The 17,800-nt window shown below is 38.3% G+C and overlaps 1 protein-coding gene across 7 annotated transcripts in view; it reads left to right on the top strand.

The window, feature by feature from the left end:
• drp2 (dystrophin related protein 2) overlaps window positions 1–17,800 on the top strand; it is a 148,015-nt gene that overhangs the window by 89,882 nt on the left and 40,333 nt on the right. For all 7 annotated transcript variants that reach the window (XM_089134942.1, XM_039655185.2, XM_089134943.1 and 4 more), the window contains 3 exons: window positions 7,691–7,847; window positions 12,954–13,074; window positions 14,088–14,356. In XM_089134942.1, coding sequence (XP_088991068.1) covers window positions 7,691–7,847; window positions 12,954–13,074; window positions 14,088–14,356 — 547 coding nt within the window. The remainder of the gene's footprint in view (window positions 1–7,690; window positions 7,848–12,953; window positions 13,075–14,087; window positions 14,357–17,800) is intronic.

Raw genomic sequence — 17,800 nt, 5'->3', positions numbered from 1 at the left:
ACAGACCAAACAAGAGGCGAAAGAAATTATGATTGCATCCAGTAAATAACAGTAAAAGTCTAGACTACATTACATCTACAGTACATTTGCATCTAATTTGGTAAATGTTTAAATACTAAAGAAGTCAGTTTCTTACTCAGAGAAAAAAAAAACGAATTACGGTAATTCTGACTTTGTTCATAAATACGGCTTTATTTTTTGTAATTGCAGCTTTTTTGAATCACAATGTGATTTTTATATATTTTAATGTGACTTCATAACTTGCAGTTGCTAGTTAATAGCGTTAACTTAATAACTTGCAATTGTTAATAATTATTTCTCATTATTGCATGTATATATTTCACAGTTGTAGTCTTTACACTACAATGGGCTCTATGCACGGCGGTATTTCCGGTGAAGGTGTAAGGATTTTCGATAACTTCCGCCAATCGCAGAGTCCAATGCAATACCGAGAATTTATATTGAATTTTATACTCCATGGTTATACTAAAGAAACGTTAGTCACAAAAACAGATTAAACAGACACCCCTCGTTGTGTTTATGCTTCTTTTTAAAATTATATTAAATAAACATAACTATATATATAAAATTACATCTAAACATATGTAAATTTCGTTTCAAAGATGGGAGGACAGTAAATTTTGAAGACTCTGCCATAATCCCGTTTTCCTCGGTTTTCCTCCGCTTAATCTCCACAACCGGAAATGGACGAGCATCCTTGCGTCAAATGTGGAATTTATGCGTGCATATAGCCCATTTTAAAAGTTTAGGGTCAGTGAGATTTTTTTTTTCATACTTTTATTCAGCAATGATACAAAAAAACTGGTCAAAAGTGACAGTAATTACTATAATACTACAAAATATTTATATTTTTTATACATTATATGTAAAAATGGCACGAGTCGCCTTGCCTATGTCTGCATGCTGCCGCAACGCGTTTTACATTAATTCAAAATTAAGGATACTTTTTGGCTTCAATATCTTGTGGAAAAGAGGTTTTCCCCTAGCGTAAGATATTACGCAGTATGAGAGAACCTCTCGTATGAGAACAGGCTTCCATCATATGCTTACATTTTTAAAAAATTTTTGTTCAAATTATTGAATTATAAGCATAACAATTTGTGTGAAAAGCTGAATTTGAAGCTGAAACTGTCTGTAGGATGCAGTTCACAAGTGTCAAATTTGGTTATTTAATTAGTGACCTTAAAATCTTAAATTATTTTATTGTTTTTGTTCTGTTTATTTATTCGTCTGTGTCATAATTTCTTCATGCAATCATAACAATGGTTCGTTTTTTATATTTTTTAAAGTACTAAAACATTTCCAGGTTTTAAATGCAGAAGAAAATCTTCAAGATGGTTTCAGATATGGATCCCACTGTATTCAATAGTGTTCGTGTTTATTGATAATTGAACCTTTGGCATTGTTTTGCACCAACAGCTCTATTTATATTTATTGTAATGTTCAATTGAAGCTATAAGTCCTAAGAAGCCTTGGTTTGCAGTGAATTTAGAACAACTAGGGACATTGTTAGGCACAGAGCGGAGTAAATAATATATGTTCGGAGTCCATAATAAATATTTATTTTAATATTGCAGTGGCGCAGAATTTCCGCAGTACTTTACAGTGGCTTTGAACACGGCTCAACCAATCAGGGACAATAACCAGAACCTTTTTAGAAGACTTTTTATACAAATGCTTACAACACACTAATATACTTTTACAGAACTACAACAAAAACGCATGTTTCTGTAATTGTATTAAAAGCAATATGTGCCAGTTATAGCTAAAGGCTTGCTGTGTTACAAAAGGCCCTTTCAAGGACTACAAGAATAAGATCTTAAAGAACCTTTCCATTTTGAAGTAAGTTCAACCCATCTGCCCTGACTAGAAACACTACGTGTACTCATTAATCACACAGGAGTCAGGAGCTTCATTTGATCCTTGATGTGAATATAGTGCAAGAATCTACAGCTTGCTCTGTGACCCCAGCAGAATTTTCCTCGGGTTCAATTCTTTTGTCTTTGTATATGTGTGTGGGTGCATATGTGTGCTTATTTATCCGCTACACAGTCACACCAGTGGAGGGGTGTGTGCGTGTTTGTTTGTGTCTGGATGATGGAGCCTTCAGGCAACTATAGAACACACAGGCTGTCTAATGAAATGTCGGCAGCCTGGCAGCCTTTATTGAGTCTAATACCACACCATTATAGGAGACTCCTATTAGGAGTGCTGTTCCCATCCTCCCCCAGTACAATAGACGTTTGGACAGGTGAAGTCGGTTTGTCCTTTGACTTTTCTCTCTTTTCATTGTATCCCTCTTCTTGGTCTGTAATTATGCAGTATATAATAGCCAATACATTCATTTTTACTGAGAATGTGATTTCGCTTTGTGATATTTTTATTAAAGCAATCAGTAAATTATTATTTTTTTATGTTATGTGGCATTGTTTTGTTTGAAAATATTCTTAACAAAGCTAAATTAAACATGTTTGCCTAAGTTTTGTTGACTGACAATTGGCCTCTTTGTACGAATTATTAAAAATAACAATATATACACATTATATATATATACATACTGTATATATTCTAGTATTTAAATTAAGTTAAATTTATAATAATATTTGAATTTAGGGGAAAAAAAATATAGCAGTGTGTACATCCCATTTTTTTTCCACTAGAACAGTCGACACCATTGAACAAGTTTGTTTGACCAAATGACATAATTGTGACGTAAAGGTTACATCTGTAACCATAGTTCCCTGAGATAGGGAACGAGACGATGGGTAAATGACGCTGTCGGAATGACCCTGCGTGAATGCTTCTGAGCACTTGTCAACTAATCTAATGGCGAGAATAGGTAATGAGACGATGTGTCACTTTGCCATACCTCCTTCATCCCTGAGATAGACTGCTCAGTTTTTTTTTTTCGAAGCTGACGATGAGCGTCATGGGCGGCTGACGTCATTCATTTAGAATAGAGGAATGCCTTAACTAGGGATGCAACGGTACACGGTAAAATCCCGGACCGTTCGGTCAGCCCTGCACGGGACAATCTACCCTCGTGTCCCGCGGGACTTCGGTTTTGCCATAGAGTTCGTGCTGATCCTTTTCCCGTATTTTCCGCACTATAAGGTGCACTTAAAAGCCTTTAATCTTCTCAAAAAACGACAGTGTGCCTTATAATCCGGATCGTCTTATATATGGAATTAGTTAACAACGCTCCGCGTTATTAAATTCGCCCGCGAACTCGCGCTCGTGTCCAGCATATGCCCGCTTTGTCACACGGCGCTGCTCGCGCGTCACAGATGTTCAAAAAAACGCTCCCCGTTCACAGTACCGGGTCGTCTCATTCAAAACAGCGAGCCGTTGCTGCAGCGAGCCGCCGCACATTGAATATATGAGTCAGGCTGCGAATGTACATTGTGCCCGCCCCAGCGCGCTCACACTAACTAAATAAACGCCTCACCTCCGGCTCCGCGCACTCGCTACATTCCCAGCACATCTAGTGGATGCATAACGCAAACCCAGTCAAACGTTTGACTGCAGTATCTTTTTGCACAAGAATCTCTCAATAGTGGATGAGTAAATAACATTGCACTTTGTATCCTGAATGAAGTTTTTTTTTATTATATTATTTTGCTCGGCTCTTTTTATTCAAACCACAAGCTAATTTATGTTTGTTAAAGGTAAAAGTGCACTTTTTCTTTCACATTGACCACTTTATATACCAGTTATCAAGGTTTGGAATTGGGATCCACTTGAATATTCTAAAGTGTGTTTGTTTACATTTTGTATTTTATAAGTGGTAGTTGAAGTTCTGTTGTATTACTTAGTTCTGTTCAGTACAGACTAGAGTGTTAATTTATTTCATACACATTGATGTTCTTCCTACTGTGACATTATGTTAATGCATATAAGAAAAAATAAAACATATTTTTGGGATCTTTCTGCACAAAACGTACCGAAACCGAACCGAGACCGTGGCCCAAAAACCGAGGTACGGACCGTACCGTGGGCTATCTGTACCGTTGCACCCCTAGCCTTAACCATACCTGGCTCAAACTCAAGGCATGGAGATACAGACCAGGCCTGGAGGTCTTCTACTCTTTTAAGTGAGGAAATACCTAGACGGAACACTGTTTTGAGGGCCAGAAATTTTATTTGAGACAGATTCAAGAGGCTCAAAGGGAGCAACAGACAGACCTTCTACAACAACAGACAGATCCCAGGTTGGAATTCTGGAATGAACTGCAGGCCTTAGTCTCAGGGTGCCTTGGAGGAAACAAATAATAAGAGGATCTTTTCCAAAAGATAAACCCCCAGAGGGAGCATGGTAGGCACAGATAGCCGCAACATAGACCTTCAGAGTAGGAGGGGATAACCCTGATGAAAAACGATCTTGGAGGAACTTGAGCATTGAACCGATCCCAATGCAATTAACTGGATCCCACTGATGTTGAAAACACCAAGAGGTAAAAACTATCCATTTAAGGGCATAAAGTTTCCTAATGGATGGAGCTCTGGAGCTTAAAATGATTTCTACAACCTCGGTTGAGAGCTCAGATTCTATGAGTCTGGCCCCCTCAGAGGCCAGCCCACAGGTTGAGTGCTTCTGGGCGAGAATGGAGAATCTCTCTTCCCGCTTAAGGTTCTAGAACCAAATTCGGCTTGGCCAGCACGGAGCTACTAACAAGAAACTCACCCGTCCTGGCGGATCTTCTCCAAATCTCCGGGCAGCAGAGCAATCGGAGAAAAGCATACAGCTGTTGCCTCGGCCACATCTGTACCATCGCATCCAAACCCAGCGGGGCTGGGTGCGTAAGGGAAAAAAACACAGTAGACAGTGCGTTGTGTCCTGAGATGTGAACAGATCCACTCTGGATGCACTCAGATCCAATCACGCAGGGGCGTTCCCACAACGTCATTGACGCATCGTGAGTTCCCTCAAAAGGGAACATTTCTATTTTGATGCACATTAATTTATTGAAGAAATGTTTCCATCATAGTTTTAATGTGCTCATGTCTTATTACCATTCGTATTACAAGACGTACGATTTATCTTCTTGTCCACCTATTAATTTGGTGTTTTCATACAGCATTTTTATGTGGTGTTGCAAAATAATCATAAAAAAATATGTGGATAGAAACCCAGTTTCAAATGGTGGAATTTTTCTTTTTTTCTTTTCTTTTCTTTTTTTTTTGCAGCGTCAGGAAAATCTAACGCCCGTCTATTATTTTGACAGATTACACTGAGGGTGATCAATTGTAAATTCAACTTGTAACTGTAATTCCCACCACTGACCAGTTTAGTCTTTAGAACAAAATTAAAACTGCCACAAGAAGTCTAAGGCCATTGATACGTTTGATTACGCACAGGCGCGCATCCAGTTTAAGTCTATGCAGACCAGGAGAAAGGTTTGAGTTCAGGCAGATATGGAAAGTTGATAGAGTTTATTCAGTATTATTCAATTATTATTTTTTTTACTTTTTTTCATTCAATTTTTGTTAATTTCATACTTTTTCATTCATATTTTAATGGTAATTGTATTTTGTAATATTGTGTTGTTCATATTTGCCTGATCAGGCAAAGGTGGCCTCGGTTGTCACTACAGGAAAAAAAAAGACACGCATTGTGGTGTTGAACATAAGTGACGCATAGTCTCTGACTTTTAATCTGTTCTCTTCATAATTTATAAGCCTATATGCTCATGCTGTAAATTCATGATTAAAAATGAAAAATTGAACAAAAACAAAAGCTTTGAAATGTTTTATTATCATTAGAATACTGACATCCACATGACGGGTAATATAGATTATGACAGAATTTGTACGACCCTGCCTGTCAAAATAACGAGACCATGATAAAGTCTAATGCAGCCACTGCTCAGCTAATAACCTGTTTAGGAGAATTATTGCACAAAAGAAGCCCATTAAGACCCACGCTAAAGCACAACCTGAAGCCAGAAAAACATAATCGTAAAATATTGCTGAGATGAGCCCAAAATATAGCTTTTTATCCACATTTCAAAGATATATGTGCTGCAAATTTGATACTGCCCACACTTCAATCAGCAGCGTACCTGTGCTGCTGTGAGGCCGCTTTTGTATCAGCAGAGGTTGAGCATCTTGTTCAAATGAAGGAAGACAGGATGCTGCAAACTTGGAGCTGAATTCATGAACCCAAACACAAATAGGTGAATGTCCTACAGCTGTCTTGTAAAATTGTGCTGCGCTACCATCATGTGACTAACCTAAATAAATGGCCTGGAGAAAATCTGAATTGGTACATACTTCACCCATGACTTAATGTGCTGGAGAGCAGTCATTGCTGCGTTACATTTTCAATGTCTTGGAAAGGTAATGCAATTACTAACATAAAATATGCTGTATTTTAGTAATTCAAACATATAAATCGTTTATCCCTTTGTTTTAGCTATCCCCCCACCCACCCCCAGCAGCTGAAGCCTTTTTAACTTAAATTAAAATTATACATAACTTTACCTGATAGGCCTGCGTTTAGTTTACCGAGGATGCTCTGCCATGTGAATTCCCTTCTGTTGATGTTGAGCTCCATCAACTGCAAGATGCTATTCTATCAATATGGGCCAACATTTCTAAATAATGCTTTTAGCACCTTGTTGAATCAACGTCACATAGAATTAAGGCACTTCTGAAGGCAAAAGAGGGTCAAACACCGTATTAGTATGATGTTCCTTATAATCCTTGAGTGTGTGTATATATGTATATATATATATATATATATATATATATATATATACAGTATATATATATATATATATATATATATATATATATATATATATATATATATATATATATACTATATATGAAGAGTTCAGATGCAAAAGCCTCTAAGTGCCATTTGAAATTTCCTTCTAAAATGATCATTTTTATCAAGCTTGTGTATTTAAGTTCAGTAATTTCACTTAAATGGCAATGAAGATTATCTATTAATTGCCATTTAAGTGAAATTACTGAACTTAAATATACAAGTTAGATAAAAATCATCATTAAAGAAGAAAATTTCAAATGGCATTTAGAGGCTTTTGCATCTGAACTCTTCATATGTATACTATATATATATATATATATATATATATATATATATATATATATATATATATATATATATATATACACATATATATATATATATATATATATATATATATATATATATATATATATATATACATACATACATATATATATTTATGATTAGGAGGCCATGATGGACAGAGGCCAGTGGGCAAATTTGGCCAGGTTGCCAGGGTTACACACCTCATTCAAAAGACATCCTAGGATTTTTAATGACCACAGAGAGTCAGGACCTCAGTTTAACATCTCATCTGAAGGAATTAATTTAATTATTAAATGATTAAAATGTATTTTATTTTTGTGTAGATACTTAAGAAGCCTGGTAGAGACTAGTATCCATATTCATCCAAACATATGCTGTTTTTCAAGCTATGTTGGCCTATTCGCCAGGGCATAACATTGCAAAACCTTAAAAAATAATAAAACAGAAATGGTGACAAGGTGCAGTATGAATATGTCCTGAGATTCCATATATGGACAGTTTTTCAGTGCTGTGATCTCAGTGCTGTCAAAGATTTGGCCGTGGGTCCGTGCCCTGTGACGGGTTTGTCGTTTGCTGTGTTGGCAGGGTACGGCTGGAGGCCTTTTCGGACAACAGCGGGAAGCTCCAGCTGTCGCTGCAGGAGATCATCGAATGGCTGACAGCAAAAGACGAGGAGATGTCCGAGCAGCTGCCCATAGGTGGTGATGTCGGAGCGGTGCAGCACCAGCGGGAGTTCCACCAGGTTGGCTTAACACACACGTACGCTTATTCATGTAGTCATTACCCACATTAGCATATCTTTTTCCCTCGCTGACTTTGCTCTTGAACACGGTTAATCTTGTCATCTATCAACATAACAGAATCAATTCAATAATTAAAATATGCAAGATTGCAATATGGCAGCAGGAGTTCAGACAGGATGATATTAAAGATTCAAGCCCACCTACCTGTAAGCTAATAAAAAGCCACAAAATTCATTATCAAGATACTAAAGTAGACCTGAAGGAAACATGTTAATTAGAAACCCCCCTCCTCTGTTTCATAAGCCACAAAGAGGTTCCAAAGATCACTAATAATAGAACAAAGAGAATAGTGACACCAACAGATGCAGAAACAATAAATAAATGTATGTTCTCACATTCAGTGATAAACGGAATGGAAGCTTTGAAGCTTCAAAAATGGACACAAAAGCACTAGAAAAGAATCACAGAACTGGTTAATATGACCTTTTGTCTGTGAGAAACAGACCAAAAATTACATTATTTGCTGACAATCTTCCCCTCCAGTGAGCTGCTAACCATTGTTACCAGATCATTGAGTCAGTAAGTCACTCGAGAATCAATCAGATTTGTGAATGAGTCATTTAGATTTGGATTACCTGATTCATTAAGGTGATCTGACTCAAAAGAACACACGTCATTCATTCATAGAACACATGTCATGTTTCTCTGATGAACACATGTGAACCAAGGAAAGCTGGGGTTGGATGTGAGGATTTTGTGTCATACGGGTTGGAAACGATGACATACTTTTTCACATTTTTCATTTCAAATTCATTTCATTTTTTATGTTCTGCACTCAAACATGTTCTTTTCCCCAGTACACAAACTCACATTGCCAAATACATACACACCTTGTAATTGGTCCTGTACTACTGCAGGATACTGCTTCCATCTTAGCACCAATTTCCAGTGCTGTCAGCTGAATAAAGCAGGAAAAAATAGGGGATCTAGAGGAGAGAGTTAGAGAGAGAGAGAGAGAGATAGCGAGCTCTTTCTTCCTGTGACTGACACACTGTGAAATCAGCCTCCAAATTAACAGGCCTGTATCTTACTGTCCCTTTCTCGGCTCTCACTTATTTCTCCCTTTTGGTTCTTAATGAAATATGTACATGCACATACTGTATGCACATGCATGCATTCCTGTCCTGCTCTATAATTACACCCACCACACACTCTTTTCCTCCAATTCACGCCTGCAATGTATGATGTTCGTGTTCCCAATATGACACATTGCCCTAAAACTTTTCTGACGGAATAGATAGCAAAATCACATATGCTGCTCTGCAGAGAATTACAGTGTTTTAAGAAATTTGAATTATTGATCATTAGTGGATTTCTTCCTCTGTGTTTTTATGGAGTACTCTTTTTGTCTTCCCCTGTGCTATGGGTTTGTTGACAGATTTGAATTATTTGGATTGGTTTTAAAACTATATATACTGAGCCCTGTCCAAACACTCTAGACTGAAAATATAATGGTTTATCATGAGTCTTTCAAGACTAAGTACATATTATCACTCTTTTTTTTTTTACTACTTAGTTGAGGAAATAACAGGGACATCACCAGACAGAAATAAGTCTTTATTTTTAGCCACTATTAAATTTTAACTTTAAATGGAATAAAAACATTTTCAGGCCTCAGTTATTACATGAAATAGCAAGACATGGGCAAGAGGGCATGCTTCTATGAAGACCTCGCATGAGATTTCTTGATTCCAGCAGCACATCAATATATTTTTTACTTTTAGCTGTTTGATTTCAGATTACAGTCTCTTGGTAGCTAAATCATTTCGTGAAAAGGTGGGTGGAGCTTTTATGGACATGATAATGTTAATGGGAGGGAGTGACTCCAAATATGGTTGCACAGCTTTTGGGGAATATCCATAACCAGCATGAAATGTAACATTTGGTAATTCCTGTTAGTCATGTAGAATATTAAATTAATAGTAATCTCTACTCGCTATGAGAAGATTGAACTGTTGGAACATCCCAATAAATGAGTTTAAGAGGTGGTAACATTCCAGAAATTAAAAATGCCATGATAAATTAATGTTGTTGCCTCTTGCAACCATAAGGAATAGAACTAGAAAAACTGGAGGTGGTGCTTAGGAGTTAGGAATTTTTACCATTATGGATATATGAATAGTTCATGTCTAGTTTGAGCTGCATATTATTAACCTGGCCCTAGCCAGATGAATTTCGCTCCGCCTAGCTCCACTCATGCATCTGGAACCGATCCATTGAAATGGCGTTTCAGAAGGCTGGGCCTTATCAAAAATCCTTGCATATGATTGGATAAGCCACTTGTCTGTCATCTTTATTGACGTGCTATTTCAACCACTCACACCGAAGCCAACCCGTGACGCTGATGAGAGCGACACAACTGAAATATTAAATGAAACAATATTAGGTAGATTGGACAACACGGATGAAATAGCAGCATCAATGTTAACGCTTGCTTCCTCGATGCGAGCCGCCATTGTTGTCTGAATCAAAACAGTCTTAAGGTCGCTTCTCCACTACATCACATCTATGAAACTCCCGCCCTGCGTCCTGATTGGCTAAGCCATAAAGTTGGTTGGAGAAATCACTCTCAATCTCCGTTACACTTGCGGTCTGAAACATGCTTCCTCCCATTCAGACAGGACCAACACGTTCTAGTTTGCTCGGACAACATGTCTGTTGTGTCCTCCGTGAACCGCCAGGGCGGTGTCAGATCCAAGAGCTGAGAGTGGCGCATGTGCCAGAGAACCTGAACGATGGCCCGGACAGGCTGTCCAGGGGCAATATTCCCCCCAGTTGATATGGCGCCTTTTCGACAGAGTGGAAGTCGACCTATTTTCTTCAAAGGACAACGCTCATTGTCCAATGTTCTTCTCTAAGAACGAGGACACGCTGACCCAATTCTGGCCCAGCCGCCGACTGTACGCTTTCCCACCGATCTCAATATTATTACCCTAAATGTTCGGCCCGCTTGCTGGCCGCCTGAATTCCCACTTTCCCAGAATTCCCACATTCCCGCTTTCTTAAACTTAAGACCGAAATGACCAAAGGCTGACTTGCCCATTTTTAGCCGTTTTAACAAGTTACCATGTTAAATGTTGAATGTTCTGATCAATCTTGCTGGAGTATATTTATTTAACAAATTAGAAAGGTATATTAGGGCAAAATCATGAAGACATTTAAAATCTAATAAGAGGATCGTAGGGGTTGATGGATGTTATAGGGATCCCATTTACTGTCCATGAGCTAGTTTGTGTGTGTCAGTGATAGAGGTCTGCTACCCAACGTAGCAGAAGAACTTGCGGGTTTCGGGTTGTTTCATGAATATCTTTGGAAAGATCAGATTAGAAAGCGCTTCGATTTCATCAAAAATATCTTAATTCGAGGTCTTGTGGGTTTGAAACGACACAAGGGTGAGTAATTAATGACAAAATTGTCATCTTTGGGCGACCTAACCCTTTAACTATGAGTGCGATAAGGCAAACAATTACTGAGGGGAAACGAATTACAGTGCCAAATGATGCAGGAAAAGCTGCACTGCAAAGTGTTCTACATAATAATTACAGAAATATTCATCGGTCTTCAAGCTTGCCGGATAACGGGTCAGCCAGGGGATAGCACAAACGTATACATAAACCTCTAAAATTACTATGCAATAATGTGTTAAGTGAATAAGTGAATGTAAACTGAGAACAAATCAAATAGCCGTGCTGCTGTGTCGGTCTCTCAGAAATCAGAGCTTTAGAGCTCAATAAAATAGACTACTGAACTATTTGACATGTATATTTTAATGTTTTAAACCTTGCATGACGGTTGATTGACAATATAATTATGATACACAAATGAGTCTATGAATTAAACAAGCACAGCATGTTCGTAAATCAAATAGCCATGTTTCTCTCTTCTCTCTCTGCTTTGTCAAGTAGGCTGCTATCAACTAAAACACTACATCATACCTATTTTATAATATTTGATATGTATTGTACAAAATGATAAATGTGCAAACTGCGAATGAAATGAAGCGTGCTAGCAATTCAAATGGCTGTGTTGCCGCCTCTGTGCGTCTCTCTGAATCAGTTACATCAAGTGGTAGAAAATGTATATATTTAAATGTTGTGAGGAATGAGGAATGAATCCGTGGATTCAGGTGCGGAGTGAAATAGTGATTTTAATAAAGACAAAAACATAAAATAAACAAATCAACAAAAGAAAACTACAATCATACTTAACCAATCCAGTACTACCAAGGTAGGGCGTGCAAGACAAGCACGGAACTTCACACAACAACAAACGTAACAAAAACAACGAACGAGCACAGGACAACAAACACATGAAGACTTAGGCCCCGTTTACAGGAGAACGCTCGCGGGTGAAAACGTAAAAATATTTTATCGGATGTGCCTTTCGTTTACACAGCGTTTTTGAGGCTTGAAAACGCAACAAAAAGTGAAACCACCTTCCAGAGTGGAAATCTTAAAAACGCTCCACTGCCGCATTCCCGTGTGAATGGTAAAAACGCATAAGTTTGCTTGACAGTGAAGGTTTTACGCAGCCGCATGGACTTGGTGTTGTTGTAGTATGCACTCCTAGCCGCCTGAAGTGCATACTACATTGAATTTCACACACTTTTGCGTCGCCATTTGCACATGGATTTCCCACACAAAACGCTCGTGTAAATGCAGAATAAAAAGTGATGACGCAACGCCACTTTTGCGTTTTCTCTTCAGAATCGTTTCCGTGTAAACATAGTCTAAATAGGGAGGCAAACAAAAGAGGGTAACGAGACAGACAGGTGGAGCAAATAAACAATAATCAGATAACAAGGGGGAGGGATCAAACAATGACAAGAGCACATGGCTCAAAATAACAAAACACCTATGTGCATCACAAGACAGGACAGACATGTGACGACATCTCTACAGATAACGGTTTCAGTCTTAAACTAACAGTACCTGTCAGGTTGGGTTAAACAATCTTGGGTACGGGCCGGGTTCTGGCTTCAGTTTAAAGCCTGCGCAGACCTCTAGTCAGTGAGGCTGCTTACATGTTTATGTTTTTGTTCGTAGGGTTTCATGGAAGATGTCAAATCCAGAGGGCCCTACATCTATTCAGTGTTGGAGTCGGCTCAGACCTTCCTGGCACAACACCCTTTCCAGGAGCCTGAGGAGACGTTGCCTGATGGCAAAGGTATGTTCCCTAGAGATGAAAAGTGGTTAATAAACTTGCAATCATTACTTCTGTAAGCCCGTCTAAATCTGTCCAATGGTGGTATCCGATAGAATGGGTGATCTTCTCTGTTTTTTTTCCGCGTGGCAAAGTCATTTAGTTCAAATTAAACTTCTCTGACTCCATTTTGTCATGACCTCTTATTCAGGTTACCAATTGGTTATCGGTCAATTATATAATAGTTTAGCAATACATTTTATTGTTCTATTTAACTCTTTACTTTCTATCGTTCTATGTCCTCACGCCTTCTGTTTGATTTGGGTCTCGTGATTACAAGCTCATCAGTTTTCGGTCAATAAACAGAGGTAATTGGCTAAATACCTGAGATGGTCGCAATCAAAGATACTTTGGTATAGCCTCCATTGAACTTCATACACTTGAATTTAAGGTAAAGTTTACTTCAAGCAGAGATATGGCCACTACTACAGATACAAGTCGACCAACATTACTTCTCTTATAATAGCTTTGGATCAGCAATGCCGTGGTTTCCCACTTATACTTATCTAAAGTAACATTAAATTTACTTCGGGGATGAGACCTTAGTACCAGTCGCACTGAGACTTTTCAAATGATACCAAACATGTACAACACTGAAACCATATAGCTGTGTGATTTTTTTATTTATTTATTTATTTTTTTATTATTATTTCTGAGATACAATTCTTGGACACACTTACCTCTGATAACAGATCACTCTAAATTGTAATGTAGATGCATGCATTTTTTGTAAAGCTGCTTTGAAACGATATGCATTGTGAAACATCAAAATATATGGATGGACACCTGGCTATTGGCGAATATCTCTTCAGCTAGTTTAACCCAACATTAACCCAGCACAGGTGCATTACAATCCTTGATGAGAAGCAGCCTCCTCTCATGAGTGTGTCTGTCATATGGAGGAATTAATAATAGAGAGATCAGGGCTGTTGTTTTCACTCTGTTAATCTCCATTCTTTCCCTCCTCTCTACCACAGAGCTCTCTCCTCGCCGGCGAATGCTGAATGTAAGTCGCTCTGTGTGGAAGCAGGCAAACGTAGCCAGTGACCTGTGGGAGAAGTTGACGGCACGCTGTGTGGACCGACACCGGCACATGGAGCGAACCCTGGAGAGGCTGTTGCAGATCCAAGCTGCCATGGAGGAGCTGGCTGCTGCTCTGGACCAGGCGGAGGGGGTGAGGGACGCCTGGGAACCTGTAGGAGACCTGTTCATTGATTCGCTGCAGGACCATATAGATGCTACCAAGGTAATATGTCTTCGGTGACCTGATCACAAGTTACTAATGCAGACAAATCACTGTTTACACATTTGTGATTGGATTTTTTAAAAGCAATGGTCTCTGATTTGGTGACTACATACATCATTTGTAGGGGTGTAACAAGACATCGATATGGATCGATGCATTGATCAAACATCTAATGATACGATGCGTCGATGCCACACGTAAAATTTTGATATATGGTACCTTTATTTTGACACTCCATATCCTCACGTAACTTTTGTCAGCAGAAATAGACGCCTGATGAGATTGACTGAACCCTTTCACAAAAGCTGGTATTTTCAGAATCTTGCTAAAACAGCACGTTAGAGGTGAGGGAAAAGCTCTCTGTATTACGTGTATGTTAATCACAACAACAAAGTTTGACAGGCGTCTATGTCAGCTGAGGAGATTAAAGTTACAAAGATTAACCATGTGTTTTATTATGAGGGATGCAAACAGCACGCTTTTTGCGCCTCACGCTTTTTTAACATCAGTTTGGGTGACTTATGTGAATCTTGCAGATCCGAAAAGGTGGGGGGTGGGTGGTGGTCTGATTATAATTTCACCAACGGAGGATTGCCTCCGCCAAACAAGTAAATAAGAAATCAAAACACTGCGCACCAAAACAGTTTGCGCGCAATCGTGAACCACTAGTGTTTCTTGCATATCTTTTACTCGTCATTCGTCGCTCGGAATATTTCGCTCGCGAGCTACCAGTAGCTCGTGGCCTGATTGGAGGTAGCGTCAAGGGGCCGTTCACATATCGTGTCTTTTGCACGTTCAAGTTAGTTATTTCAAATGTAGGTGCGCGGCAAGCGGGCTCATTGAAGTGACGCGCTCATTTTTTTCCAGTCGGAGCGAGATGAAAACACCTCAACTTTTCCGAATGCCGCAAGCTCACTGCAGGTCATGTGACAAGAACCAACCAATCAGCTTCACCTTTTCGTAACATTGAAAACATTGAAAGCTTCTGTAGTCAGTCTGAGATAGAGAACTTTATCTCAGTTTTCATCCAGCATGAAATAGCCAGCCAATCAACGAACAGAGGGCGGGCTGAGAGCCGTGCCTTAGACGCTAAGCACCACGAAGTTTTTATCTCTGATTGTATTTTAGGTTAGGGAAATCGAAAATGACCACAGATATTGAGACACAGGATGCAATTCGCTCTTTTTTGGAGAATATCCCGGCATTTGCAAACTGAAGCCCGAACAAGAAGAGTGTTTGTTAAACATTTTAAGTGGAGGTGATGTTTATGTTGTAGAGGGAGGTGATTGCGTTATGTGTTTGGCTTATGGTTAACCAATGATTTTATACTTCAGACAAGCACAACTTTCATGTTATATATTTTTGGATGCATTTGTGAGTTAATAAATGTAACTGGTTGTGTACACTTGGCAAATAATATCTAAAAATTGATCAATCAATTGATGTAGCCCTGAATCAAATCGTAATCGTATCACAGAATTTTTTGAGGGATTAGCAAGTATCATATCACTGGCTGAGAGAATCGATATCTTATTGTATCGTGATGAACTGTCCGATTTTACACCCTTAATCATTTGCTACTTCATTGTGTTACAGTACTACATACACAAAGCATAAAAGAGCATAAACAAGTCAGCACAGCACGTGTTACTTCAATCCCCCTGCATATACGTTTTGAGTGGAATTCTTGAGTTTATTTTAGTCATGCTTCACATGATCTGTGTCACTGCATGATGGGATCAGGAAAACCTAAGAAGTTCTGTGAAGTCACCATGTGTGGCAGTTTTATTTTTTATAGCTGTTTGTATTTGTCAAAGTTGATCCATAGACACAATAGTTGATTGATATGCGAGTAGGCGGTTGTCTAGGATGCATCAGGGTTTATTGGTTTAAATGACATTGTGACAAACCATAATGCGCTGAATTAGGTCTGTAATTGGTAGAAGCAAATGAAACTTTAAAAAAAAAACATTCAAATTGTAGTATTACATCTTGCATTGGTAGAATGTTTAAGTGTCACGGAATGGGTAGATTAAAGGTGCGAGGACTCAAGTGCAGAAACAATGGGTAGGATTTGTTAAGTAAACAAACAGACACAAAAATACAAACACAACTCCCTTGTGGGGGGGAAATGAGAATGATAACAAGCAGAATCAGGAAACACAAGGAACGTGGACAAACAAATCAGCACAGGACTACAAACACAGGGAGGCTGAGACCCTGCATGCACCCAATTTACTTCTAGATGTGCTGCTTTAAATTGATAAAGATAAAGAGGCTCACTGTGCATTTATATTATCACATGCATTTCAATATCTTGATCTTTTGTGAGGCATTCTGATGGACTTTAGATATTTTTACAGTCTTTTTTCATTTGTTAGAGGACCTCACAGCTCACTTAATTACTAATTCTAAGAATTTCAGCCCGATTGTAATAGGACTCTCCACGGGGCACATTTCTTTAATGGTATAGCATGTCTTTCACTTTTTCTCTCATTTCATTTCACTGTAGGGTTCAAGGAAGTGATATATATTTTTTTTTTTTCATTTAAAGTAATTTTACTGTGAATGTATGGCGGGATTTTCCTCTTATGTGAATGTGTTATTTATTAATATATTTCATTTCAGAATAAGCTATATTCATAAAGTGTACAAAAATGCACATCTAGATGGTGTAAGCAGATTTAAAATACAAAATAAATAGGTATTTATTAGCATCTATGGTTACATGAAGAACCTTTAACACCCATGGAACCTTTCAATTACAAAAAAAGGTTATTTATTAAAATGCTCTTTGCACTAAAGCCAGGGACACACCTAACAACTGTAAGCCTGATTATGAATGTAATTTGATACTTAAAACTGATCATGACCAACATGTCAGAGACAGTTGCGTTCAGTCAGTGTTTTCTGTCAATGTTTAAAATCTGTGTGTAAGTGTGTTCAGATCAGTTTTAGAAAGTTTCACCTAGTCGTTAAGTGAATCCCCTGCATTAGAAAAAGCTTGATTATTTTAAGAACTGTTCCCTGGTACTTTAGGGAACCAAAATGGTGCTTTAATGGCATCACTGTGAAAACCACCTTTTGGGACCTTTATTTTATATTCTAATTATAGGCAGTGCTTCAAGATGTAGAGCGAGTTTGAGTCCTGGATCGGGGACCTTTTTCGATCCCCAAAAATAAATATGTATATTCTTCTATTTAGAGCAATAATACTAAAAAATTCGGAGGAACTTTGTCTACAATTAACCTTAAAGGGTTAACCCCCTGCAGAATGCTCATCATTTAGACCAATAAGTCTGATGGGGGTTGACACTAAAATACTTTGTAAAGTTTTAGCAAAAAGATTAGACCCTTTTATCTCAAATCTAGTTCATAATGATCAAAATGGCTTTGTACCAAAACGTCAAGGGTTTCATAATATAAGAAGAGTTTTGAATATAA

The sequence above is a fragment of the Pimephales promelas genome, chromosome 9, assembly GCF_988280905.1.
Source record: "Pimephales promelas chromosome 9, fPimPro1.hap1.1, whole genome shotgun sequence".
NCBI classification, from domain to species: Eukaryota; Metazoa; Chordata; class Actinopteri; order Cypriniformes; family Leuciscidae; genus Pimephales; species Pimephales promelas.
Note: the sequence above shows the minus strand (reverse complement) of the source record. Positions and strands in the feature narration are given on the sequence as shown.